Source organism: Heloderma suspectum, chromosome 3 (genome assembly GCF_057233095.1).
Source record: "Heloderma suspectum isolate Gila_16-S chromosome 3, 16-S_ref, whole genome shotgun sequence".
Classification (NCBI taxonomy): domain Eukaryota; kingdom Metazoa; phylum Chordata; class Lepidosauria; order Squamata; family Helodermatidae; genus Heloderma; species Heloderma suspectum.
The window spans coordinates 29,775,716-29,801,883 of NC_139460.1; the positions used below are offsets into that span (position 1 = coordinate 29,775,716).

The 26,168-nt window shown below is 40.6% G+C and overlaps 1 protein-coding gene across 3 annotated transcripts in view; it reads right to left on the minus strand.

Moving 5' to 3' along the window:
* The window catches only part of CWF19L2 (CWF19 like cell cycle control factor 2), a 130,914-nt gene that overhangs the window by 91,456 nt on the left and 13,290 nt on the right, over positions 1 to 26,168 (minus strand). For all 3 annotated transcript variants that reach the window (XM_084842709.1, XM_084842707.1, XM_084842708.1), the window contains exons 2-8: positions 16,437 to 16,547; positions 13,921 to 14,040; positions 12,277 to 12,390; positions 6,365 to 6,484; positions 4,273 to 4,360; positions 2,407 to 2,522; positions 768 to 1,444 (exon numbers count right to left, since the gene is read on the minus strand). In XM_084842709.1, coding sequence (XP_084698835.1) covers positions 768 to 1,444; positions 2,407 to 2,522; positions 4,273 to 4,360; positions 6,365 to 6,484; positions 12,277 to 12,390; positions 13,921 to 14,040; positions 16,437 to 16,547 — 1,346 coding nt within the window. The remainder of the gene's footprint in view (positions 1 to 767; positions 1,445 to 2,406; positions 2,523 to 4,272; positions 4,361 to 6,364; positions 6,485 to 12,276; positions 12,391 to 13,920; positions 14,041 to 16,436; positions 16,548 to 26,168) is intronic.

Genomic DNA, 26,168 nt, shown 5'->3' on the forward strand with positions numbered 1-26,168 from the left:
AAGTGCACTGCAAGGGATTTATTTGGCACAACAAACCTCAAGTCCTGCTACTCTTCTTCAGGGGCAACTGGTTTAAACTATTCAGGTTAAAACAGTTGTCCTTGAAGAAGAGTCACAAGACATAAAACATTTTGGACAATATAAATCATTTCCTATGTATTTTTGATGTCTCTTCTTTCCCTTTGTTGCTTTTGTTTCTATCCAAGAAGTAACCAGGCACCTTTATGCACGTAGGCCCAATTGCAAATGTATGGAAGGCAGGTGGGCTTGAAGCTGGGCAGACAAGCCTAACCCCACTATGGACAAACCTGTGCACAGAACATAATTTCAAGCACCCTTATGTTTAGCTCCAGTTTAATTTGCTTTCGATGCCAGCTCTCAGCTTTTGAAATATGGAGTAAAAATATATGAAAGTTCCTTTCAGCCAGTGGAGTCTCTATGCATTAGGGATTAGAGGAAAGGACTTCAGTGGCAATATGTTTCCAGGCTGACTTGAGCCCCAGCACTGTGTGTGCGTGTGCGCGTATGCATACGCGCGCGCACGTGTGTGTGTGTGTGTGTGTGAGAAAAGAAATTAGGTAATATTTACCTTTCTTATAATTTGTACAACTCTTAGAAATTGTAAATCACCTTGGGAGATTTCTCCAGGCAGAAAAGTGATTATAAATAAAATAAGGTCACAATCCTAAAAAGTAGACTTCATGTTTATACCTCTTGCAAATATAACCAAGACCTTCCCACCATCAAGATATAAAATCCCTAAATACCCAGGATATGATGATTTATTGTCCAGTGGCTCCTTTATTTCCAAGGCTCCTTCTGGCATCTCTTCCTGTTTCTCTCTTGTATCTTCCTCCCCACTGGGAACAGCCATTTCATTGTTGAGTGGTTTCTCATCTAGGATTGCTTTTTCATTTTCTTTCATCGGTTGTGCTTTGCGCCATCTTGGGATAACATCAGAATCACCAGGTTTTCTGAAACCACGACTCAAAGAACTAGGACTATGTAATCGGGACGAAGTACTCTGTAGTTTGTCTTCTTGGTCCCCATCGTCATTAGGTTTCAAAAATGTAGCTTTCAAAGGGCTCAAAAAAGGTTTCTCATAATTTCTTATTTGGTAAGAAGGCTTTGCAGTTCTAGAAGAAAAGTCTTTTATGGCAGATTCTTTATTATTATGCCTTGGTTCTTTATCTTCTGTTGGTATGTCTCTCCTATAACTTCTTTGTTCTTGGGAATACTCTTTATTATATCTCTCCTTAGGTCGCTCCTTAAATGCACACTTCTCTACACCGCTTTCATCTTGCTTCTCCTTTTCCTCCCTCTGTCTCATACTACATTCATTTCCTGAATATTTAAATTTTTGCCAGCCTCTTCTATAATCATTTTCTTTTAGGACTGCAGCTTTCTCAGCTTCTTCTAGCCTTGACTGAAATAGCTCCACTGACTGCAAGAAAAAGGAAAAGCACATTGTGATTTAGTATTAAGCAGCTATTGAGAACTAAGCACATGAGAGAAAATCTGCTATGTCAGGTTTTAAATGAGCTCCATTTGAAATGGTCATGGTTTATACAAGTCTGATAACACGTCATGCAAAAAATGTTAAATTACACTTTTCCCTATCCTTGGCACCCTTACCCATGGTTGCCCTCCCCGCCCCCCACCCGCCATTTTATCTTCAAAACAGTCCTGTGTAGATTTGGCACATAGATAGTAATGGCCCCTACATCACTTAGGGCACAATCCTATGCATTTTTAGACTGGCATGACTGGCTAGGGAATGCTGGGAGTTGTAGGGCTTTTTTCTGTCTAAACATGCGCCTTTAGTGAGATTCACAGCTTGAGCAGGGATCTGAACCCAAGTCTCCTCAGACAAGGCTAACATTATATTCATCACATCAGGGTACTGCCAGCAAAACTCTTTTTTCTTTTTTGTCTGGTGGACATGTGCTCCAGTCCTAAGCATATTTACTCAGAAATCCCACCAATTTTAACAGGAGATACTCGAAAGTAAACTCCATAGGATTGCAGCTTTGATCTTTCATCTCTAGAGGATACTGGATTAATCCTAGCCACATGTGATTCTACTGAAACTAACTAATTATTAGTTTCCATAGTAATGAACTGCTCTGACATGCAGAAAGCCATTCAGGGATACTAGTCAAATTGTAAGGCCTGAGCCAGTTACATAGTTTATCCCACTATCCAGCTATCCAGGGTTCACATGCATAACCTCTGTTAGAAAAGTCAGCAATTATGACATCTAGCTCTTCAAGAAGAGAATTGTTGTGTGGTACTGGATTTAGTTGTGGGGTGCTGAATTTGTTGTGGGAGGCTGGATTCAGTTCCCCTGCTATCTACCCACATCAAACAGCTGATGGTATAATACAGTCTCCTTTCAGCACTTACCCCATATCTTTCAGCTATAATTTCTTCCAAATCTCGTTTCTCTCTCTCAGATTGCTCCTTCATCCTTTGGTAGGATTTCTTCAGCCAACTTAACCCACCATCTTCTACTGCTGTCACTACAAAACAAAGTAATTAAATGTGATATTTGCATACTACAAGTTAATATCACAACCTTATTACGAACTGCATATGTTGTGCGTCACGCACATAACATATGTTAGCTCAGCCAGAAATACACTTAACGCTGGCACTGTTCTCCAGTTTGAACTCATGTTCTTACACTTATTTGGCAACGCAGCCCACCTCTCTTTTCTTAAAGAGAATATTGGCCCTGAAAGTGTCATATACAGATCAGAATTAACAGACTTCATGCCAATCATTATTCTAGCATATTCAGTGAACTGGCTTAAAACGAAGATTGTTACCAAGTGTTCACTTGACAAATATGTAGAAAGAGTAATGATCACCATGGAAGGCAGTAAGTCTGAGTGTCATTTCACACTCTACAGTTTTTTAGGTGTACATCTACAAATTGAGCTCTCACACACATAACTATTCCCTTCCTTCCACCTCCCCAAGTACAGAACTTGCGGCCTAATGTTTTTGGCAATTATGAGACTCTATTCTACCTTATTCCCCTGAATATTATCTTCATAGGCATCCAGGAGAGTTACTGAGCTAGCATTGTGCTCGATGTAATGCCTGATTCAGAGCTATTGCTGAAAACAGCAGCCTTGTAATGAGTTCTCTTCTCCCAAACCCCGTAACATTTAAGCCAGTGTGGTGTAGTGGTGAGAGTGTTGGACTAGGAGCTGGGAGATCCGGGTTCTAGTCTCCACTCAGCCATGGAAGCTCACTGGGTGACTTTGGGCCAGTCACAGACTCTCAGCCCAACCCACCTCACAGGGTTGTTGTTGTGAGGATAAAATGGAGAGGAGGAGGATAATGTAAGCCGCCTTGGGTTCCTTGCAAGAGGAAAAAAGGCGGGGTATAAATGCAATAAATAAATAAATAAATAAGCAAGCAAGCAAGCACATTTACCACCACCACCAGTGGCAGCCAATGGAAAAAGGGTGGGGAAACACATGTGATGTCACAACACAAGTAAAGTCTGCCTAAATCTTATAGGGAGAGAGGAGAATGGAAAGTTCTGAGCAGCAGGAGGGATTAACCTATGATGGGTATCTCCATGATAGGAAGAACTCAACATGGAGGAACTCATTTTGGAAGCTGCCATTTAATGAGCGTAACATCTAGTTCTGGCTTTAGAGGGTCTCAAGCTGTTTGTCTGCTGGTAAATTGGGATTTGAGACTCCTATAAACCTTTTATGGCAACCTCTAATTCAGCACACAATAGTGTGTGACATTTTCAGCAACATGCTGAAAAATATTTTTTCATTTGCTCTCGCCATAAATAGACAAAATAACCCTAGAAGAGGAAGATGTGAAGTGAAAAAGGTTACATAAATAATGTTCTCCACCAACTGCATCCTTAATGCACTTCATTTAAAATGGGATTCACAGAGTTCAGCAGCTGAATTTTTTAGAGCTGTAATTTGTGTAATGGAATGAAAGAGACCAAATGGGATGACAATAATTTATCATGTCCTGGTACAATCAGGTTCTTTTTTTAATTAGTTCAAAATGAAGAATTCTGTTGTAGAAACTGAAGGTCAAGCCATGGGAGATTACAAAAAAAAAGAAAAAGTTAAAAAATATTCTGCAAAGCTATGTGCTACTATTTTAATCTAGCGATCATATTGGAACTTGCATGCAAATATTAATTTAGTTTTCCTTTAGCATTAATGAGGGGTTACACAGAAGAGAGACAGTCACACAGTCATCTTTATAGAAAGATGATCTTACCTTTTGTTGATGGCATTCCCTCTTGTGGTGGTAAGCCTGTGCCACCTTCCTTCCAGTAGGGGTTGAGCTCTCTTTCAGAAATCAGCAACTATTTGAGGGGGGAAAGTCAATCGCAATTTCATGGAAGTTCCCTTTATCTCTCAACAAATTCTCTTTGATATTAGTTACATCTTTAATAATTCTCTGTAAGTATCAAAACTATCTGTTCTATTGTGTCCTTTATAAACTTTGTGCTTCAACTTGTTTTCTTCAACCATGCATTTTTACATAATATTTTAAAGTATAAAATTTCCTATGGGTGCAATTGTATTGCAATAACCATAAGCCTCTGAACTCGGAGATTTACGGTCATCCAGTGCAGAACAGGAGGCGTGGAGGAGACAATCTCTGCCTCCCTGCTCTTCCAGCTCTGCATTTTCGCTAGAAGGGCTTTTTTGCTTGTCTACCTGGGGTGTTTCAGAGGGTGAGGGAAGAAGGCTGAAAAGGCCTCAGGATAGCTTGTGTACCAGCCTCCCTACCCACCAGAATGCCCCCTTTTCCCCTTCTCTGAGGTTGCGTTCCTGACCTCGGAGAGGCAGCTGGCGCAGTTCCTTCTGCACCAGCTGTGAGGAGGAGGGGGGTTGGAGTGCAGATTCCAGGATCCAGGAATCCAAAATATCCTATGCCCCCTGCTGACACTGTCTAGGGGCCATAAGATTGCTCCCTAACTCAACTGAAAATGAAGAGGGTTTTTTCCCCTGAAAACATATAGTGCATTAAATAAAACACAAATTCTACTGTGTGGCTTCTTCTCAAGAACGAAAAATTCTGATAACAGGTAAATGAACCTTTGGCTTCCTTCAAAGATTCAGGATACAGACTACGTTGTTAATACTTCTGTCACTCCATTACGTGAATACTATATCTTAGGGCTAACAATGAAAAGTCAACATTAATAGAACAGGCACATAATCAATATTATGCAACTAATTTGTTTGAGGAACATTTTTTTTAAATGTAGGGAGTCAAAGGTTGCCTGTCAAATGAAAGTTCAAACACCAAGCATTTCCTTTGCAGAGTAACAACTGACAGTAAACTTTATAGAATATCCCAAGTTTTTTTTGGGGGGGCCCTGTTAAATACATAAACACACACTCAAGCTAGATCCCAAAGATATGTTTTTAGGAGCATATGTTTTGGTTTTTTAAAAAAATTACCTTTGAAGCCCAGATTCTGGTGAAGCAGCAGACCTGCAAGAATTAGCAGCTCAAGCCCTTAACAAGCCACCTCACAAGCTGCACATGTCTTCTCCCTCACCTAAGACTACAAGAACAGCAAAAGACCAGTTCATGGTTCTTTTAAGGGGCATTATCTATACTGCTGCTATGCCTCCACTAGTTCTATTGCACTATTACAACAGGAACTAGTAGTTCCTGAACTAAACATGGAAGTGAGCAGAAACATTCATTTCCAGAACAGAGCAGGTCAGCAAAGCAATCTTATTAATAGGCCATTATCTGCCCCATTCCAGAAACGAGTATTGCCTGTTGTTTCCATTTTTTTCCAGGAACCACTCGTTCCTGATGCACTAGCAATCCATTCCACTAGCATGGGGGCAATACATTATACTGCTCAAGAGATACACTTTTCATCCAGAGGGAGGGTTTGAGGCAATTGTCAGGGCTTGTGCCCAGAGCCCAGTTCTGTTCTGGTGGTGTTTTGGAACAATCTGCCTGCTATCTGGAAAGTATCCACAGTCCTGCAGATCCTGTAGCTGGGCAATTTCCTGTGCTTGCTCCCCATGTTCTACTTGTGGCTGTTCCCCAGCCACTAGTACAGAGCCCTGGCTACAGGAGACTGTCCCATCACCTCTTCTTTGCCTTTGCACGGCTTCCATCAGTCCCCAAGGGTCCTGCTCCCCACAGGAATCAACCAGCCAAAACAGAACACACATTAGTAGTCAAGTCCTGGCTCTTAGGAGAGACCTGGTCCCAAAATGTAAGGCTGCTAATTGAAGAAATTTAAAATTTGGCTTTGGGAACTAAGAAGCACAGTAACCTTACAACAATGGTTAGTTTATTTGAGTGATGTATTCATTAATAACCTAACCCACCTGTTCATTTGCTTGGGCTTTCTGTTGCTCCAATAATTTTTCCTTCAGCTTTTCAGCCTTCAGTGATGCTGAAGACAGTGTTTTCACAGACATAAAATCTAAGGTCATCCACTCGTCCCTCTGTAAATAAAAACAAATACATATTTTTTTCCACATCAAAACAAACACACATTCAGCAATGAACTATTTGGAGACAAATGTTTGGGTGCAAAAGTCAAAGGGGATATTTTACACACAAAAATAGTAATTTCATTAAAAGCTTTTATGACAATCCATAGACCAAGTTCATCCATCGTTCTTTATGTTTTCATATATACATTGAAAATTATGTGTGTATAAGTAAGCATGGTGGTACATGTGGTGGGGGCAGGGAGTGAGAATGTATGCAAATTCATATTAAGATTAAGAATATGCATTTTTCATTTTTCCAATAGGGCCTCATATTTTGTAAGTAATTCCTTCAGGAAAATGTATATACTCCTCAACCCAAAAGTAATGAAAAATTTATGGTTTTCTTTGCACACAGCTTCAGGATCTGTTGTGTCCAATTTGGCAGAAGCATCATCCATCATGGGTCACAGGTGCACTGCATAGCTCATATAACATCTAGCTACTTAAACTGTGCCCAGACATCAGATGGACTGTTAAGTGGCTCCAATTAGTGTACATATTTATTTGTGCCTGCATTTGGAAGCCCCAAATTGCATCTACAGTGTCAAGGGCCAGGTTGAAGGGCTTTCAAGAAAAACAATTTCGGAAGCCTAGGACAAATAGAAAATGAATGGGAGGGGCCTGCCAGCTATACAACAGCACCTGCTGCACAAGATAAGCAAGAGAACACATTCCTGACACAAAGAAAGATAGTACGTAGGCATGCTTGTGTGTGATGTACAGTGGAGGGCCAGCAAGAACACAATTAGGTAAAGTTCCAGCTTCTGCACTGTCCCTATTAATTACTATAATATTCCACTTTTCCAAAAGCTTAAAGGGGTTGGCAAGAATAATCCACAATATGCATGAAAGCATGATAACCCAAACAATCCAGAATTCATGCAATGAATTAAGTAACCTCAACCTGCTAAAAACTTGCCTAAACAAACATTTAAACTTGCCTCCTGAAAACCTACAGGGCCCAAAAGCATGTACAGTGGTTAGAAAAAGTTTGTGAACCCTAACGATAATTACGGAAATTCCATAGTTTTATCATGATAGCCTTCATGAATTAAACCTAGTCCTTTTCTAAATATCCAATAGTGTTTATATTAACCGATTCCGTGTCTTGTGAAATAAAATGATGTATACATTAGGCAAACAATGAGTACTTAAGAGTCAGGGTATGTGCAAAAGTAAGTGAACCCCTGGTTGCATCAGCTCAATTAAAGGGAATAATTACAATCATGTGTTTAAGTAATGAGGTAGATCTCCAGGGGTGAGTTTGGGAGGCCCCACTCTATAAAAGGATCAGAAACTTTGTGAGTTTTGTCTTCCCCATACGGTTGTATGGAGACACATCATGGCATGATCAAAAGACATCTCTGAGGACCTCAGAAAAGCAGTTATTGCTGCTCATCAGTCTAGAAAGAGTTACAAAACAATTTCTAAGGATTTGGGGCTCCACTAATCCACTGTCAGACAGATAGTCTACAAATGGAGAAGGTTCAAGACCACACTCTATCCAGGAGTAGTTGTCCTACCAAAATCTCTCTAAGAACAAACCATCATATCATTTAGGAAGTAAAAAAGAACCCCAAAGTAATATTCAAGGATCTGCAGGCCACTCTCGCCTTGGATAATGTGAGTGTTCATGACTTAAAAATCACAAAAAGACTGAACAAGAATGGTGTTCATGCAAGGATAGCCAGGAGGGCACCACTGCTCTCTAATAAGAACACTGCTACCCATCTGAAGTTCGCCAAAGATCACATAGATGATCCCAAAGACTTCTGGAACAACATTCTCTGGACAGACAAGTCAAAGGTAGAACTTTTTGGCCATCCATTCATGAGCTGGAGCTGAACCAAAAGTGTGTCATGCAACATAACAATGATCCTAAACATACAAGCACATCTACAAAAGAATGGCTGCGGAAGAAGAATTTCCGGGTTTTAGAATGGACTAGCTAAAGTCTGGACCTACACCCCATCAAAATGTGGCAGGACCTGAAGTGAGCTGTTCACGAAAGGAAGCCCTCAAATGTCACAGAGCCGAAGCAGTTCTGTAAGGAGGAATGGGCCAAAATTCCTGACCAACAGTTATAGGAAACACTTACTTGAAGTCATTGCTGCTCAAGGGGGTGCCACCAAGTACTGAATCTAAAGGTTCACATACTTTTTCACACATGGATATTGAATGCTGAATCAGTTGTGGATAAATAAATGTTGAAAAAGCATCATGTTCGTGTGTCATTTGTTTACTCAGGTTATCTATTGTTCTTTATCTAGGATTATGGGGTTAGATTAAGATCTAATAACATTTTAGGTTGAAAATATGTGACAAACCTATGGGGTTCACAAACTTTTTTTCGCCACTGTAGATAGGTGATCTCAATAGCTGCCCCACAACTGTTCTGATGCAGAGTCAAACTCAGCCTTAAGACTTTCCTCAAAACACTGTAAGAATGTCTTGTGGGAGCCAGATTTTAATGGACTAAATGAACCAGATAAGGAATTGTAATTTAGTGTACAATACATTTTATTGTATAGTATAGCCCAGGGATGGGCAACTTGTGGCCCTCCGGTTGTTTTGGCCTACAATTCCCATCATCCCCCACCATTGACTATGCTGGCTAGGGCTGATGGAAGCTGTAGGACAAAACTTTTGGAGGGCCACAACTTGCCCATTCTGGTACAGCTTATTATTTTATAATGCCAATTTTACTGAGGTGATGTTTTAAGGGTGGTTACTAACCCAAAAGTCATTCCAGAGAAGGAGTTAGAAATGAAAATCTAAAAATATCTTTAGGCACCGAGAGGCCCTCCTCCAGCTGCCCATGCCATCTGGAGGTGAGTGAGATAGGTGGCGACTGGGGAGAAAGATGGCATTCTCAGGTGCAGCTCTCAGAGAATTCTGTCCCCAGGGAAACTTGCGTGATACCTATGTTAATGTCTTTCTGACACTGGGTGAAGACCTTGTTATTTTCCCTTTTAACATCTGAAGAGTTCTGTTTTATGCTGCTATTTTGAATCTGCTGGTTTACTAATTGTGATTGTTTTATTGTGTATTTTTCTTATTTAATTTCTTTACTCTTGTCATGTCAACCACCCTGAAAATATTTATTGGTACTTCCAAGGTGTATATAAATCTATTAAATAAATAAAAGAAGGGAGCCACATGATTATCTTTTTTTTCTAGAGCATAAATATAATAAAGAAGCATGAATTAACAACCCACAGTTTAAGTCAACAGAAAGATTCTTTGTTTCCTTTTGCCACAGTTGGATAAGAACGACTGCAGCCCAAACATAGAAAAATTGCCCTACATAGGAAGAGCAGCACAATCTTTCCAGGAGAAAGTCATTTCTAATGAAATGTGAAATTTCATTAAAAATTTCTAATTAATTTCATTTAATTTCAATTTCAATTCATTCAATTTCAATTCAATTCATTTAATTTCAATTAATCTAATTTCAATTTCATTTCATTTAATGAATTTAGAAATTTCACCTTCTCATTTCCGAATAGTTAAGCAATGTATAGAGACATAGGAGAACAAGGTAATACAGACTCCTGATGTACTGCGAAAATTAATTAACAGAGTACCAACTTGTGAATTTGCAGTTCAACAAGTTTTGGGGCAAAGCAGCAAGTGATGCTGTACTATGCCTGAAGTTGTTTGAACTGATCTCATCATACCCTTACAATCTGCCTGTATAAGTGAACTGAATAAGTGTAGCTGAAGTCACACATAGGGAATGACCAACTGCTAGAGTAGTGAAAGTTCACAGAAATTAACAAACTTTGCCTGGAGACTTCACATGATTTAACATGGGAGAAACCTGGAGAGCAATGATGCCAAAAAAGTCCCTAGGGCAAGAATGAGCAGCAGCTAGTTAAGAGTTTACAATGACATGTGACATGAAAGAAAACCAAGACAGTACAACAGCACTTAACAGCAGTGCAGTCACAGTCTACATCACCAAAGAAATACCGCAACATTCATGTTGAAGCAAGTTGAATTAAAATCTTTGAAAGTGAAACCACCTCTTTCCAAACTTTGGTGAAGCGCCTGCCTTACTGAGCAAAAGTTTTGTTGTTGTTTTTACTCAGGCAAGATCATGTTGCCAGTGGATAAGTGAACAAGATTCACTTGTTTCTCCAGCATTTTTTCCTCGAGTCATAAAGCAACAAATACATTGAACAAGTTAAAATATCATTGCAATATTACAATACGGACAAATATGTAGATGAAAAAGCAAACAAATCAAACTATAAAATGGGTTGTGGAAGACAAAGAATTCAGTTCTAATTTTATTTTATTTTTTACAAACAACTGCATTCCAGAAAGTATGTAAAAGTATTCCAGCTACTTTATAAAGAAACAAATTTCATTTTAAATTAGACCAATCCATGGAATTTGCCAACTCTTATCTTTGTCTCCACTGACTTAACATCACCATTTTTCAAGGGTATGTCAGCAAAATGATAGCTAATTTGCACTCCAATTAGAAGGGCTAGACCAGGAGAGAGCAGATAGCAATATACCAAAGCCCTCTGTCGCATGTTATAGGTGCAGTCTAGCAAAAAGAGAATCACTTTTATATATGTCACAACAATATCAAAGGAAGCGGTTAAGCATGTGCTTGCTTCTCTCCCACTGACAAAGGAAGGGATTTAAGAATATGCTTACTTCTCCCCCACTCAAGCAAGACTTTATAAAGTGCTGGACCACAACCTATGCTTCTTTAAAAATGGAACCCTTCTCAAGACTACCGAAGTGAGTCATTCTGTCTCAAAGGGGAACTTCCTTGAAAGTGGCCATTTGCAGAAACCCTCCACAAATACAGGTAGAGTCTGGGAAAGAGAGTAACCAAAATTACTATGCTTCTTTTGTGCAACTGATATTAATTGGTTTTGATATAGATTTTTTTCTTCCAGGACACAATTTTTTGCTTCAGAAAGATTAGGTTCATTAGAGCAACTCAGGCTAGGCTACCAGATACTTCTGTTTCTATAACATGAAAGTAACTCTAGAAAATAAAATTTGTCAAAAAATAGAAAATCATTCAGCTAATAACTCAGTTACTTCTGAATAGACATGAACACGACTGCACTGTAAGAGAATGAGCTGTAAACCAAATTAGTTCAAATCTTGCCACCACCGTGAACCCAGTAAGTGATATTAAACAATCCACTATATCTAAGCCTCAGCTACCCATGTGCAATACGGGATAATAATATTCACCTATACTATTGTAAGAATAATTGTGAGAAGCATTTCAAAAATTCTAGCTCTATATAAATGCTAAAAACAATAACATATCTAAAACAAGGGCCTAACTAGACATGCTGTGGGATATCCATGAATGGAAATCCTGGCAGTAATATAACCCTATTACTCCTGGAGCCATTTATTTGATTTAAATCCTAATCATCTTCCAAACCTGCTTTTAATCCCAGAAAAGGAAAAAAGTACAATATGGATACCAGCCTTCCCCTCAGCAGCAGCTTCTGGGTGGGAGAAACTGGATAAATCATGTGAGGGGAAAGGCTGAAGCCCCCAATCCAAAAATCACACCCTTTCCTGCAGCTGGTTTTAAGTAGAGAGACATCACAAATCATCCATATCAAACCTAGTTTAGCCCTACGTGTTGAACAAACCCAGAACAAATCATTACCACGGGTAGTAGTGGATTTCCTACACCAGCAGGGGTTTGGACTAGATCACCTTCTAATTCTATGATTCCAGGTGCTTACCTGAACTGCCACAGGACTTTCGGCAGTATCTGATTGTTCCTTCTTCACCTTCCAAGCCTTTTCTGTGCTAGAAGACTGTGACACAGAAGCTTCCACCCATTCCTCTGAAGAATCCTAAGAACAAGCGTTTATGTAATCATATTTGTTTTAGAGGTCTGAAAAGGACTTTAAAGTCCAGCTAAACAATTAAACTGTCATTTGAAAATTAACTCATCTTCCTTATCCATGTCAATAGTGACAGTCAGAGGGCTACTTTTGTCGTTCACAAAAGGGAAGAATAAAGGGGACACTTTAGAAATTTGAAAATAATAGTACTGGGTGTTGCAGCTCCTTACATGTATTTATAGGAACAAGACATTCAGATAAATAATGTATCTGCGTCAGGCAGAGCTGCCTCTGAGCTTTACTAAAGCCATTTTTCCCGCAGGGAACAATTTGTTAGTTTGGATACTGCTGTCATCAACATAACTGCGAACTGTTAAAATTGTGAAACACATTTCAGAAGAACAGACACACACACATACTTTCCTTGTATCAAAATGACCGCTTAAAATATTACAAATTCTTCTTGCAGCTAGAAATATCACATGATTCTTGCTGACCTTGTTATTATTCCACTTGGGATTATAAAACTTCAACATGGGGATGATGACAGGGCAAGCAACAATAAAATGCATCTAACCTTTCTCTTTTTCATGGGGGTCGGAGAAAAACTAACAAGACATTCAAAAGAGAAACCTAATGCAGCTGCAGGCAAATGTATTGTCAAAAACAACCCCTGCTTTGGTATGTAAGTAACACAAACACTGAAATAAGAGCAGGCAGAAGCAAGTACACAGACTAAGCGTTCTATCGACCAGATGAAAATGTTGCCTTACACAGGGAGAGTTCACATGTCATGACAAGCCACCCAGAAAACCAACCACAGTGGATTGTTTAATCCATCACTAACCCACGCTGCTGCCATTAGATGATCAGGCACTCTTCAGTTTGCAATGGTTTGTATCCCCTTTGGCCCTCCTGCCCGCTCCTGGCACATATCCACCTTTGCGGCACAACTTTTTTTTTGTTAAATCTGTTCCATCTGTGTTTCACAGATTATCAGGCGAAACTGACATTTTTTTCCCACTTTCTAGAATTGTGCCAATTGGAGACCAAAAATATGCTTTCTCCCCCGCCCCCCAGAGGCTGAAGTGTGAAACTACGGATTTGGTGTGACTGGCACTTTTTCATCTTTTTTCCCACTGTTGGAGAGATTTACACACGTTTGAATTAACGAATGTGCATTAGTTAATGTGCACATGCACAAATGCACATTAGTTCATGCGAACGTGTGCAGATCTCCGCAAAAGTGGGGAAAAATTGTGTTTGCCATTGCTGTTGTGTTTCAGAGGTGTTATAATGGCAGCTGAGGAACCCCCTTGGCAATGAGTCTTTGTCCAATCTACAAGCCTCCTGCGCACATAAGAAACTGGTAGCTTCCAACCACATTTTTTGTTTTAAATGGTTTGATGCTATATGGTACCAGCAATGCTACCTCAAATGTATAGCACATTTCCCCTTTAGAAAGACCTAATTACAGTCTCAAATACAGGTGGCAAAAGTCTTCTACCATCTGGTGACACAGATTATTACAGAACTTACAGAAGTGCTATCAGTTGAATCATCTTTTTTTTCAACTTTATTATGCTTCTTCCTCTTCTTTTCTTTTTTATGTTTTTTTGAATGCTTCTCCTTTTTCTTCTTTTTTGTAACAGAATGTTCCTGCATAAAGAAACATTTATATCATTGTGTCAGGCCACAAGGCAGGAAGGTATGCCTTGTTTTGTCATTTTAAATTTATGAATATCACTATTGTTAACCGTGCGACTACATTGCTAATTTCTACAGTTTAGATTTATTTTGCATTCTGGATACTTGTATTAATGGTTTATTTTATTGTACATCACATTCAGTATTATTGGTCCAAAAGGCAATGTATGTTTTTCAAAGCTATGAAACAGAAATACATTTATGTTCCAAATCAACAAAAATATATGCTAGTTTTTTATAAAGTATGAATATTATTACTGTCAACTAATTAAAGATTTTAGTTGATTAATGGGGAACAGCCTTGCTCACTAATCATCAGAAAAATCATCAGATTTCTCCTTAAGTGCTCTAGGTACACACAACCTGAGGCCAGAGAGACAGAGCCCTATGCTGCGAGGCCTGATTATCTAACTTATGTTCTCCCGGGGGGTGGGGGGTGCTGCATCTGGGTGCTGAGTCGCACCATATTCTATGCTCCATTATGACGAGGTAGGCAGGGTGGCAGGAAATGGTGGGATAATTATTTTTTTTATTTTGCTTTCCTCTCCATTGAGTTGAATGGAAGGAATTTTCCATACACCGAGTCTGTGGTTACTATAAAGTTATATTGTTGTTGGGCATGTTCAGTGTCTGAAGGGTATACGATTTGGCATAGGAAATCTGCTCCTCCCTGTCTTGCCCACATCGATGTCCCATTTTGGCTGCTGTACCAACCGAGTTGTGCCCATGTAGCACATATGCCAGCATATCCACACAGTTATGCCAGCATATTTCATGCAGTGGCATAGGGGGGCTTCCACCATATCCTATAGACCAGCCTTGCCTAACCTGATGCCTTCTAGATGTGTTGGACTACAGTCCCTATCCTCCCCAAAGAGTATGGCAAATAGACAAGCTGCCAGGAGATGACTGGAGTTATAGTCCAACACATCTAGAGGATACCAGGTTGAGGAAGGCTGCTATAGACCCACAGTCAGTGTAACTGAAGTATAGGATTGCACCCTAAATCAAAGTTTAAATAAACTTTGCGATTTTCATTATAGTTGTAGGTGGGATATAAATATTTGAAACTAATTTATTAAACAAATGTTTAAACATATCACTGTCTTCGGGCTGTGTTTCTTCACGTTAGAAGAAAGTCATAGTAGTGTCACCCTGAAATGTAAACCAGGTGTTAGTTCTGAACACAGTGAGAAGGAATAGATAAGTTTCTTGAATATCAGACCTAAGAAAGAAGGAAACCAAGATACCTATGTGGTTTGCAGGGCAGCAGGTCTTTTAACAACTTCAAGGCAAAGTCTTTGCATATTATCATCACCCCGATTAATAGGGAATCCAGTCTGAAACTGCTGGTGAAGGCTTAGTTGATCAATAGTGATGATCAATTAATTCTTACATTTATTATCTTTGTTTAAATCTTTTTGCTTTTAAATACAAGATATTCAGATAGATTTTGAGAGCAAAAAATCTATTTAAACTACACAGTCTTTGTGAAACTAACTGCAATTTTGTGCCCCAGTTCTAACCACTTTGGCAGCACAAGCAAATTTTAGCCTAAGTTATAGCTTTGGGCAGTTGTTCAACTCGTTCCCTTTAAAAACTCATCAGGTATATGCCTGAAATCTTGCAGGAGTGTTTGTTTATTTATTTAAAATATTTATCTACTGCTCTTCTGCTTTAAGAAGGTTCTGCCTTCTCCCATATGAACCTGACTGGTCCTTAAAATCTGCTTCAGAAGGCCTTCTCCAGATGCTTTCAGAGATTGTAGATGTCTGATGGCTGGAGGTCCTTTTCAGTGATGGAGTCAACATTATGGTCATTTCGGCAAAAGGTAAGACCTCTTTAAGGCAAAATCCTATACATGTCTAGACAGAAAAAAGTCCTGCAACTCCCAGCATTCCCCAGCCAGCATGGCTGGCTGGGGAGTGCTGAGAGTTATAGGATTTTTTTTCTATCTAAACATGTATAGGATTGCACCCTTAATCTGTTGTTTTTAATATTACTGTTTTTTATATTTTGGATGCTTTAATTTCGATGGTATTGAAATTGTATTACGTTTTATCTGTAAGCAGCTGAATATATTCTAGTAAACACGTGTTATATTCTAGATTAGTAGATTAACTATCTGGAATCAGATAGTTTAGCAGAGGTTTGATACCTGTTCTTAAACTACTGTTACCTGTCCAACCACCTTTGGAATAGGAACAAACTAAAGAGTATTTCACAAAACGGAAAATTAAACATAATTGCAACACCAACATCGGCATCATGTTTTGCAGTGTTGCACTGCCACAGCCATTAATACACCTCCACCACAAGTATTTATTAGTTGGTGCTACAAGTGTCACCTTTCCCAATTCTTCTAAGCGTTCATTAACATCAGATAGCATCCATGTATCCTCCCCTCGCAGTCGCTTCAGTTCTTTGCGTTGCTCTTCTTTTTCATAATCAGCTTTTGCCTAAAATAGAGAAAGAAAGGATAAAAATTCCACAAAGGGCAAACATACGAGTAACAAATACTTCATACTTCAGTGTGATAATCTGTTTTGGGTAAGTACGTAATGCTCCATTATTTTAAGAGTTCCTTTATTTTGTTAGGTCAATGATACATTAAAATAGCATGGACAATTAAAATAAATAAACAAACAGAACCACAGTGAGCTTTATTTCTTCACCAAAAGCTGCAATAAGATCCGAAATACAAAATATATTTAACCACTTAAGAATAACAATTAACTCCCAATCTAGTCTCTTGTATCAAAAACACAATAAGTCACCCTGTAAAGTATTCATTTTGGCCTAAGCTTCCATAGGCTGGGGTCTGCTTCGTCAAATGTGTGAAGAATAGGGAATGATCACAAGGATGAAATATGTACAGATTTCTCTCTTTTCTTTCTTGCAACATAACCAAAGTTTAAAGCAGGGTTTCCCAACTGTGTTCTGTGGAATCCTAGTGTTCCACACAATGTGAATAGGGTTTCCGTAAGAACTTCTCAATACTAGCAAAAATTTCCCATCTAAAATATTAAATATGTAATCATGTATCTATCAAAAACACTTAGTTGAATAGTATTTAGATTGTAAAGGCTTCTAGTGTGACACAGCCATCATGAAGCCTCATTGGCTCTGGCAAGCTGGAGCCAATGAGGAAGACAGAACAACCCTGCCCCTGCTCGGACCATTATGGGCAACCTTGAGTATGTACGGCTTTATCAGAGCACAACATCTGCATCACATGGCTGGTGTATGTGGCCAGCCCCAGCCCTCAGGATAGAGACTCACAGAGAGCAGAGCCTGGAGCCAAGTCTCGGTCTCTTCTGTAGGTAGCAACAGGTGGCTAAGCAGATTGGGGGCGGGGGTGTTGGTTGGTTTATTTTTTGTTTCTGAATTCTGTGTGTGTCTGAGACAGGGGCGGGGGCAGCCTGAAAGCCAAGCAGCCAACTTGAATCCTTCCAGTCCCTCAGCAGACAGCAGAATGTGCCAGAGGTTAGGAATGTTTTTCAGGGTTGTTTTTTTTTACAATTTGGGTTCAGCTCTAGGCTTTGTAAATTAATGACTCTGTAAATTAACTTTATGGCTTGGGTGCAGCTCTAGGCCCTGTCAATTAATTTGTAGGACTTGGGCGCAGCTCAAGGCTCTGTAAATTAATTCTTAGGGTTCTAGGTTCATTGAATGTGGAGAAACATGCCGTTCAGGCACTCCTTCCCTTTGCTATAACTTACTTATATGAAACTGGATTTTCATATTACACTGCAACGAAAACAAAAGACAGGAGTAGACTTGATGCTAGACCTGATATGCGGATCCAGCTCGCCAGCATCGTTCCTACCATTAAGCGGATTTCTGAACAAAAGACACAAAAACACTCTTCCCATTTTAAAAAATTGTCGAAATGTGTATTTCCCATAAAGTAATTGACTGAATATTTTGCTACTTATTTTTATTTTCCATTAGTTTTCTATAACAAGAATTAATTTATAAAAACAAAAAATAAAGAATCAGATGCACTTTTGAGCATTACATGTGGGCATTTTTTTCTATAAAGTAGGTTTAATTTCCTTTATGTTTTTTGTTCCAAAAATTTCCCCACCCCGCTTTATCCCAGGGGGAATTCCATACCTCCTAGATGCCCCAGACCAGCGTTTATTGGTTCCCTCAATATATTTCAAGCCCAAAAGTGCTCCATGGCCAAATTAGTTGAAGAAACGCTGTTTTAGTTGATGTAGCGGAACAAGTTGGGCACCTGCTGGTTTATGAGCCAAAACACATTGATGTATTGAATCTTCACTTCACTCAACCAAGGAATGATAAAATGACATTATCTTACAGAAATACCTCCTCACTCATTTCCTAAAACCTTTCACCAAAGTTAGCTCTCTAGTCCTACGAGCCACTGCACTGGAAAATAAATGCCCAGGATCACATACAAGGACTGCTACACAGTGCAACATTACAACCTGCAAGTGTTGCAGTAGCACTGTGAGTTGATCCCGGTCTTCCTACTTAGCACCGCACTGTAAATCAACGTTATTGCCAAAACAGCAAGTATCGTTACCAGATGTGTAACAGTGGTGAAATACACCTCACAAGGAATGATTACAAGGATTACAATCACAAGAAATCATTACAAAGTGGGTGGTGAGACAAAGGCAAGAAGGAAACCAGATAACACATGTGCCATCCTTTAAGCCACCAGCTAATCTTCCAACTGAAGCCACACTCTCCCCATCACGGAAACACACATCCTCAGCAGTGATGGTACAAACAATGGAGTTTTGGTCACCCCACTACACCAGTTTTAGGCTGGACTAGACGTCATTGATGATGTATAGCTGCTGCTCCTCTAACAATCAGTTCTGTGCCACTGTCTCCTCTCCATGCTCCCAAAGATATTCAGTACTACAAAATATGTGATGTGACATCAGTACGGTTTGAGTTTCCCCACCTCATTACATTGGCTACTGGTTGGAAAGCAGTAACAACATCATGCATTTTATATTACTAAAAGTCATCAGAGGGAAGGAAATGTGGGGCTGCCTTTCAGTGCCACCCAAGCGTTCTCTGTGATGTCTAGTTACAGCCGTAGTTGCTCAAAAGAAATTAAGAATGTTTCATCATAACCAATATCGGCCAAATGGTAGGTCAGCTATTAAGCACAGAATTGTATCTCCCCATGTAAATAGAAATAGTCTAATTCCTGGAAGTAGATTTTCACCCTTGTAGCTAAAAATCATCTTTCAAGAATGCAGATATATAAACTACAGGAAATAAGCGAAACAATTAAATGGAAAAAAAGAATAAAATATTATCGTCTTGAAGCTGGCTACATGACTCCAAGTAACTGGATGGACAAATTAAACAATTAGCTTTAATTGAGCTGCAACACCCAAAGGCTATTCCTTCTCTCCATGTACCCAGTATCATTTACCCACAAGTAACCGCAGCCCCATCCCCTTCATGGATCACTGCCTTGTTGTGGCAAAGGGGCTTGCGCAACTCAGTGAAGCCATAAGCTATGCCGTGCAGGGCCACCCAAGACGGACAGGTCATGGCAGAGAGTTCTGACAAAATGTGGTCCACTGGAGAAGGAAATGGCAACCCACTCCAGTATTCTTGCCAAGAAAACCCCATGGAACGTATCACAAGGCTAAAAGAGATGGCGCCAGAAGATGAGCCCCTCAGGTCGGAAGGTGTCCAATATACTACTGGGGAAGAGCAGAGGGTATTTCCAAGTAGCGCCAGAAAGAGTGAAGCGGCTGGGCCAAAGCCGAAAGGACACTCAGCTGTGGATGTGTCTGGTGGTGAAAAGAAAATCCGATGCTGTAAAGAACAATATTGTTTAGGAACCTGGAATGTCAGATCAATGAATCAAGGTAAGCTGGAGGTGGTCAAACATGAGATGGCAAGATTGAACATCGACATCTTGGGAATCAGCGAACTAAAATGGACGGGCATGGGCGAATTTAATTCAGGTGACCATCATATCTACTACTGTGGTCAAGAATCCCTTAGAAGAAATGGAGTAGCACTCATAGTCAACAGAAGGGTGGGAAAAGCAGTACTGGGGTACAATCTCAAAAACGATAGAATGATCTCACTACAAATCCAAGGCAAACCATTCAACATCACAGTAATCCAAGTCTATGCCCCAACCACTGAGGCCGAAGAAGCTGAGGTTGATCGGTTCTATGAAGACCTACAACACCTTCTAGAACTAACACCAAAAAAAGATGTCCTCTTCATCATAGGGGATTGGAATGCTAAAGTAGGAAGTCAAGAAATCACCAGGATAACAGGCAAGCATGGCCTTGGTGTACAAAATGAAGCAGGACAAAGGCTAATAGAGTTTTGTCAAGAGAACACGCTGATCACAGCAAACACTCTTTTCCAGCAGCACAAGAGGCGACTCTACACATGGACATCACCAGATGGTCAATATCGAAATCAGATTGATTATGTCCATCGCAGCCAAAGATGGAGAAGCTCCATACAGTCAGTAAAAACAAGACCTGGAGCTGACTGTGGCTCAGATCATGAGCTGCTTCTTGCAAAATTTCGGCTTAAATTGAAGAACGTAGGGAAAACCACTAAACCATTCAGGTATGACCTAAATCATATCCCTTATGAATATACAGTGGAGGGGACGAATAGATTTAAGGGAATAGACCAGATAGACAGAGTGCCTGAGGAACTATGGATGGAGGCCCGTAACATTGTTCAGGAAGCAGCAACTCAATCCATCCCAAAGAAAAAGAAATGCAAGAAAGCAAAGTGGCTGTCTGATGAGGCTTTATAAGTAGCTGAGGAAAGAAGGGAAGTGAAAAGCCAAGGAGAAAGGGGAAGATCTATCCAACTGAATGCAGAGTTCCAGAGAATAGCAAGGAGAGACAAGAAGGCCTTCTTAAATGAACAATGCAAAGAAATCGAGGAAAACAACAGAATGGGAAAGACTAGAGATCTTTTCAAGAAAATCGGAGATATCAGGGGAACGTTTTGTGCAAAGACGGGCATGATAAAGGACAAAGAAGGCAGGGACCTAACAGAATTGTTAATAATGAGATTAAGAAGAGATGGAAAGAATACACAGAAGAACTATACAGGAAAGATCTTAATGTCCCTGATAGACATGATAGTGCGGTCACTGAACTTGAGCCGGACATCCTCGAGAGTGAAGTCAAGTGGGCCTTAGGAAGCATTACTAACAACAAAGCTAGCAGAGATGACAGTCTTCCAGCTGAGCTATTTAAAATCCTAAAAGATGATGCTGTTAAAGTGCTGCACTCAATATGCCAACACATTTGGAACACTCAACACTGGAAGCAAGACTGGAAAAGGTCAGTTTACATTTCAATTCCAAAGAAGGGCAATGCCAAAGAGTGTTCAAACTACTGTACAATTGCGCTCATTTCACATGCCAGCAAGGTGATGCTCAAAATCTTACAAGCTAGGCTTCAGCAGTATGTGAAGCGAGAACTACTGGAAGTACAAGCTGGGTTCTGAAGAGGCAGAGGAACTAGAGATCAAATTGCCAACATTTGCTGCATCATGGAGAAAGCAAGAGAATTCCAGAAAAAACTCTATTTCTGCTTCATTGACTACGCTCAAGCCTTTGATTGTGTGGATCACAACAAACTGTGGCAAATTCTGAAAGTGATGGGAGTACCAGACCACCTTACCTGTCTCCTGAGAAACCTGTACGAGGGTCAAGAAGCAACAGTAAGAATCGGACATGGAACAACCGATTGGTTCAAAATTGGGAAAGGAGTACGACAAGAATGCATATTGTCACCCTGCTTATTTAACTTATATGCAGAGTACATCATGAGAAACGCCGGGCTGGATGAATCACAGGTCGGAATTAAGATTGCTGGGAGAATTATCAACCACCTCAGATATGCAGACGATACCACCCTAATGGCAGAAAGCGAAGAGGATCTAAAGAGCCTCTTGTTGAGGGTGAAAGAGGAGAGTGCAAAAGCTGGTTTGAAACTCAACATCAAAAAAACTAAGATCATGGCATCTGGCACCATCACTTCCTGGCATATAGAAGGGGAAGAAATGGAAGCAGTGACAGATTTTACTTTCTTGGGCTCCAAGATCACTGCAGACGGTGACTGTAGCCATGAAATTAAAAGACGCTTGCTCCTTGGGAGGAAAGCTATGGCAAACCTAGACAGCATAGTAAGAAGCAGAGACATCACCTTGTCGACAAAGGTCCGCATAATCAAAGCTATGGTTTTCCCAGTAGTAATGTATGGCTGTGAGACCTGGACTATAAGGAAGGCTGAGCGCTGAAGAATTGATGCTTTTGAACTGTGGTGCTGGAGAAGACTCTTACGAGTCCCCTGGACTGTAAGGAGGTCAAATCAGTCCATCCTAAAGGAAATCAACCCTGACTGCTAATTGGAAGGACAGATACTGAAGCTGAAGCTCAAATATTTTGGCTACCTAATGTGAAGAGAAAAGTCACTGGAAAAGACCCTGATGCTGGGAAGGATCGAGGGCAAAAGGAGAAGGGGACGGCAGAGGATGAGATGGCTAGATAGCATCACCGATGCAATGAATATGAACTTGAGCACAAGAACTTGAGCATAAGTCCTGTCCTCCGGGAGAGAGCAGAGGACAGGAAGGCCTGGCGTGCTATGGTCCATGGGGTCACGAAGAGTCGGACACGACTTAACGACTGAACAACAACAAACCGCAGCCCCATACAGGATGCCAGCAATATTTCTGTCTCCAAAAACATTACACTCTCCCCATCTCTACATATTCCATTATTCCCAAGTTTAGGTTGGTCTCTCTCATTTCAACCATCCCAATTAATTGTTGTTATTGTTGCTCAGACTAAAGTAGAAATGAAAATCAGACAGTGACCTCTTGTTCCATTTGCCTAATACAATTACACAGAGCTTACTGACATCAATCTTTTTCTTCTCTGCTGTATTTTATAATTAAATCCCCTGTTTGATGCAGGTTTCTTTCCTGTGCTATAAAAACCAAGCCTAATTGTTTCACATTTCTCAACTCTCACCCAGTGCAAGCATTTTATTCTGAGCCAGAGCTCATTAGCGCTGTCCAATGCCACAGAAATACCCGCCAATTTTCCTTTTGCCCTTATAGATTAATTTCTGCCTTCCAGTAATTTCACCTCATGTCAAGCAGAGGCTGCATTTAACTTCTATTGTTCCAAGCACATTAGGAAGTCTAATGCTTTAAAACACCTAACAGATGTTCTCACACAAACCTGCACATGCATCAACAGGAACCTCTAGAGCTCTGCTTTGCTGCTAGATATGTGGTATGGCCCTTAGGGATTCCTAAAGACTTTCTGAGACAACATACCAACTCAGTCAAAGGCCATCTGTGGAAACAGTCAATGGATTCTAGCTTCTGACTCATTATTTTCCCAACGTGATCTTCAATGTTATGACAGCACAACGTCATACAGATGTGCACAGGGTTGCTATCAAAATCACATCAGACTATCCCTGTTGACATAAAACAGCCATATTTCATGTTGTGTAGCTATGAATCTATATATTTCAGTGCCTAAGATCATCTTTGCCCCTCCAAATCATCTACTATCTCCAAAGAATCATATACAGTCAGGGCCAGAAATATTGGAACAAGGATAACTGTTTTGGCAGTTGGCCTCTGTACACCACCACATTGAAGTTGAAAGGAAACACACCCAGATGGGAGCAAAGTCAGGACTTTCAGCTGTAATTCAAGGGGTTTGACAAAAGTGGGGCACTCACCATTCGGGAAGGACAGCCAATGGCATACATACACACACACACACACACACACACACACACACGACGTTGGTGGCTCATAAGTAATGGAACAAATCAACATCATTTCAAACTTAAGGATCGCCTTTAATACCTGGATGAAAATCCTTTGCAGTCAATGACTGCCTGAAGTCTGGAACCCATGGACATGACCAAATGCTGAGTTTCCTCCCTCAAGATGCTTTGCCATGCCTTTACTGCAGCTACCTTCAGCTACTGCTTGTTTGTAGGTCTTTCTGCCTTCAGTCTTGTCTTCAGTAAGTGAAAAGCATGCTCTATTGGGTTGAGATCAGGTGACTGACTTGGCCATTGAAGAACATCCCACTTCTTTGCCTGGAGAAACTCTTGGGTAGATTTTGCTGTATGTTTTGGGTCATTATCCATCGGCAATATGAAGCGGCGTCCTATCAGTTTGACAGCATTCGGCTGAATCTGAGCAGAAAATATAGCCCTATACACTTCAGAATTCATCCTGCTGCGTTTATCAGCAATCAGGTCATCAATAAACACCAGCAACCCAGTTCCATTGACAGCCATACATGCCCATGCCACAACACTGCCTCTATCATGTTTGACAGATGATGGGGTATGCTTTGGATCATGAGCTGTTCCTTTCCTTCTCCATACTTTTCTCTTCCCATCATTCTGGTACAAGTTAATCTTGGTTTCATCAGTCCAAAGAATCTTATTCCAGAACTGGGCAGGCTTTTTTAGGTGTTTGCTGGCAAAGGCTAATCTGGCCTTTCGGTTCTTGAGCGTTACCAATGGTTTGCACCTTGTTGTGAGGCCTCTGTATTTACATTCATAAAGCAGTCTCTTGACTGTAGACGTTTACAATGACATGCCCACCCCACAAGAGCGTTCTTGACCTGGCTAGATGTTGTGAAAGGCTTCCTCTTCACCATGAGCAGAATTCTGCGATCATCTACTTTAGTTGTCTTCCGTCGTCTGCCAGGCCTTTTGCTGTTGCTGAGCTTGCCAGTTAATTCCTTCTTTTTCAGGATGTTCCAAACTGTTGTATTGGCCACTCCCACTGTTTTTGCTATCTCTCTGATGGGTTTATGTTGTTTCCTCAGCCTAATGATGGCCTCCTTCACTCACATGGACACCTCTTTGGACCTCATGTTGGGAGTTCCAGTGAACAGCTACCAAATGCAAATGTAACACTCAGAACCACCTCCAGGCCTTTTCTCTGCTTGATTGGTCATGGGGTACCCAGGAAACAGGCCACACCTGGCCATGCAGCTGCTTGTCAGCCATTCATTCCATTACTTATGAGCCCCCAATAATGTGTGTGTGTGTATGCTACTGGCTGTCCTTCCTGAATGGTTAGTGCTCCACTTTTGTCAAACCCCTTGAATTACAGCTGAAAGTCCTGACTTCGCTCCCATCTGCGTGTGTTTCCTTTCAACTTCAGTGTGGTGGTGTACAGAGGCCAACTGCCAAAACAGTTATCCTTGTTATGATATTTCTGGCCCTTACTGTATCTACCTAGATAAATTACAGCTCTTTTCAGGCATTCAAACAAATGCATGTGGACTTAAAGTGTGGAGGGGAGGGTACACATAGAAACTCTGCCTTTAATCTCCCTGTGTATGCCCAAAGGTTGCACAAAGGTCTACAGGGGAGCCAGCACATGCAGAGATGTCAGGGGTGGGGCTTTATGTGCATGCACCTCCTCTTCCCTCCCAAGTTTAAGCCCTCACACATCTTCTCAAAAGTTTGAATAGGACTATATAGATAATGCCAGTTTGGGAATACTATTTGTTCATGGTGCCCTGCTAATAAGCGGAAGGGGCAGGTCCTCACTGGTGTCCGTCTGCAGGTGCCACATTGCCTACCCAAGCTCTAGGTGGTGTATGCATCCTTGAAATGCTGCTGTATGCAAGAGATAGTGAAAGCAGCAGAAGCAAGTGAGCAGCTGAGAAAGTCCAGTAAAGCTAACAGAGAGCAACCAAAGGACAGAACTGTCACAGCCAATGCCATCCTTCACTCCATGATGGCATTTAAAATAGAGGAAATCTTTGCCAAAGTAGAGCATGGTGCAAGCATTGGGTTGGTCTAGCTTAACAGAAAAAACAAGGGTGACACTGACCCACCACAGTGGCCTGGCTTAGATCTTCCTACAATATTCACCTGACACTGACCTTCAAGGTGAAGGGTGCTTTGCTCATCTGAAATATTTTATGTAGTCCCAGCAACATTTAAAGGAGAACCATAGCGTTAATTTCAGATCTGCATTATATCACAAGCATAATACGTAATACAAAGAGAGAGAGAGAGAAG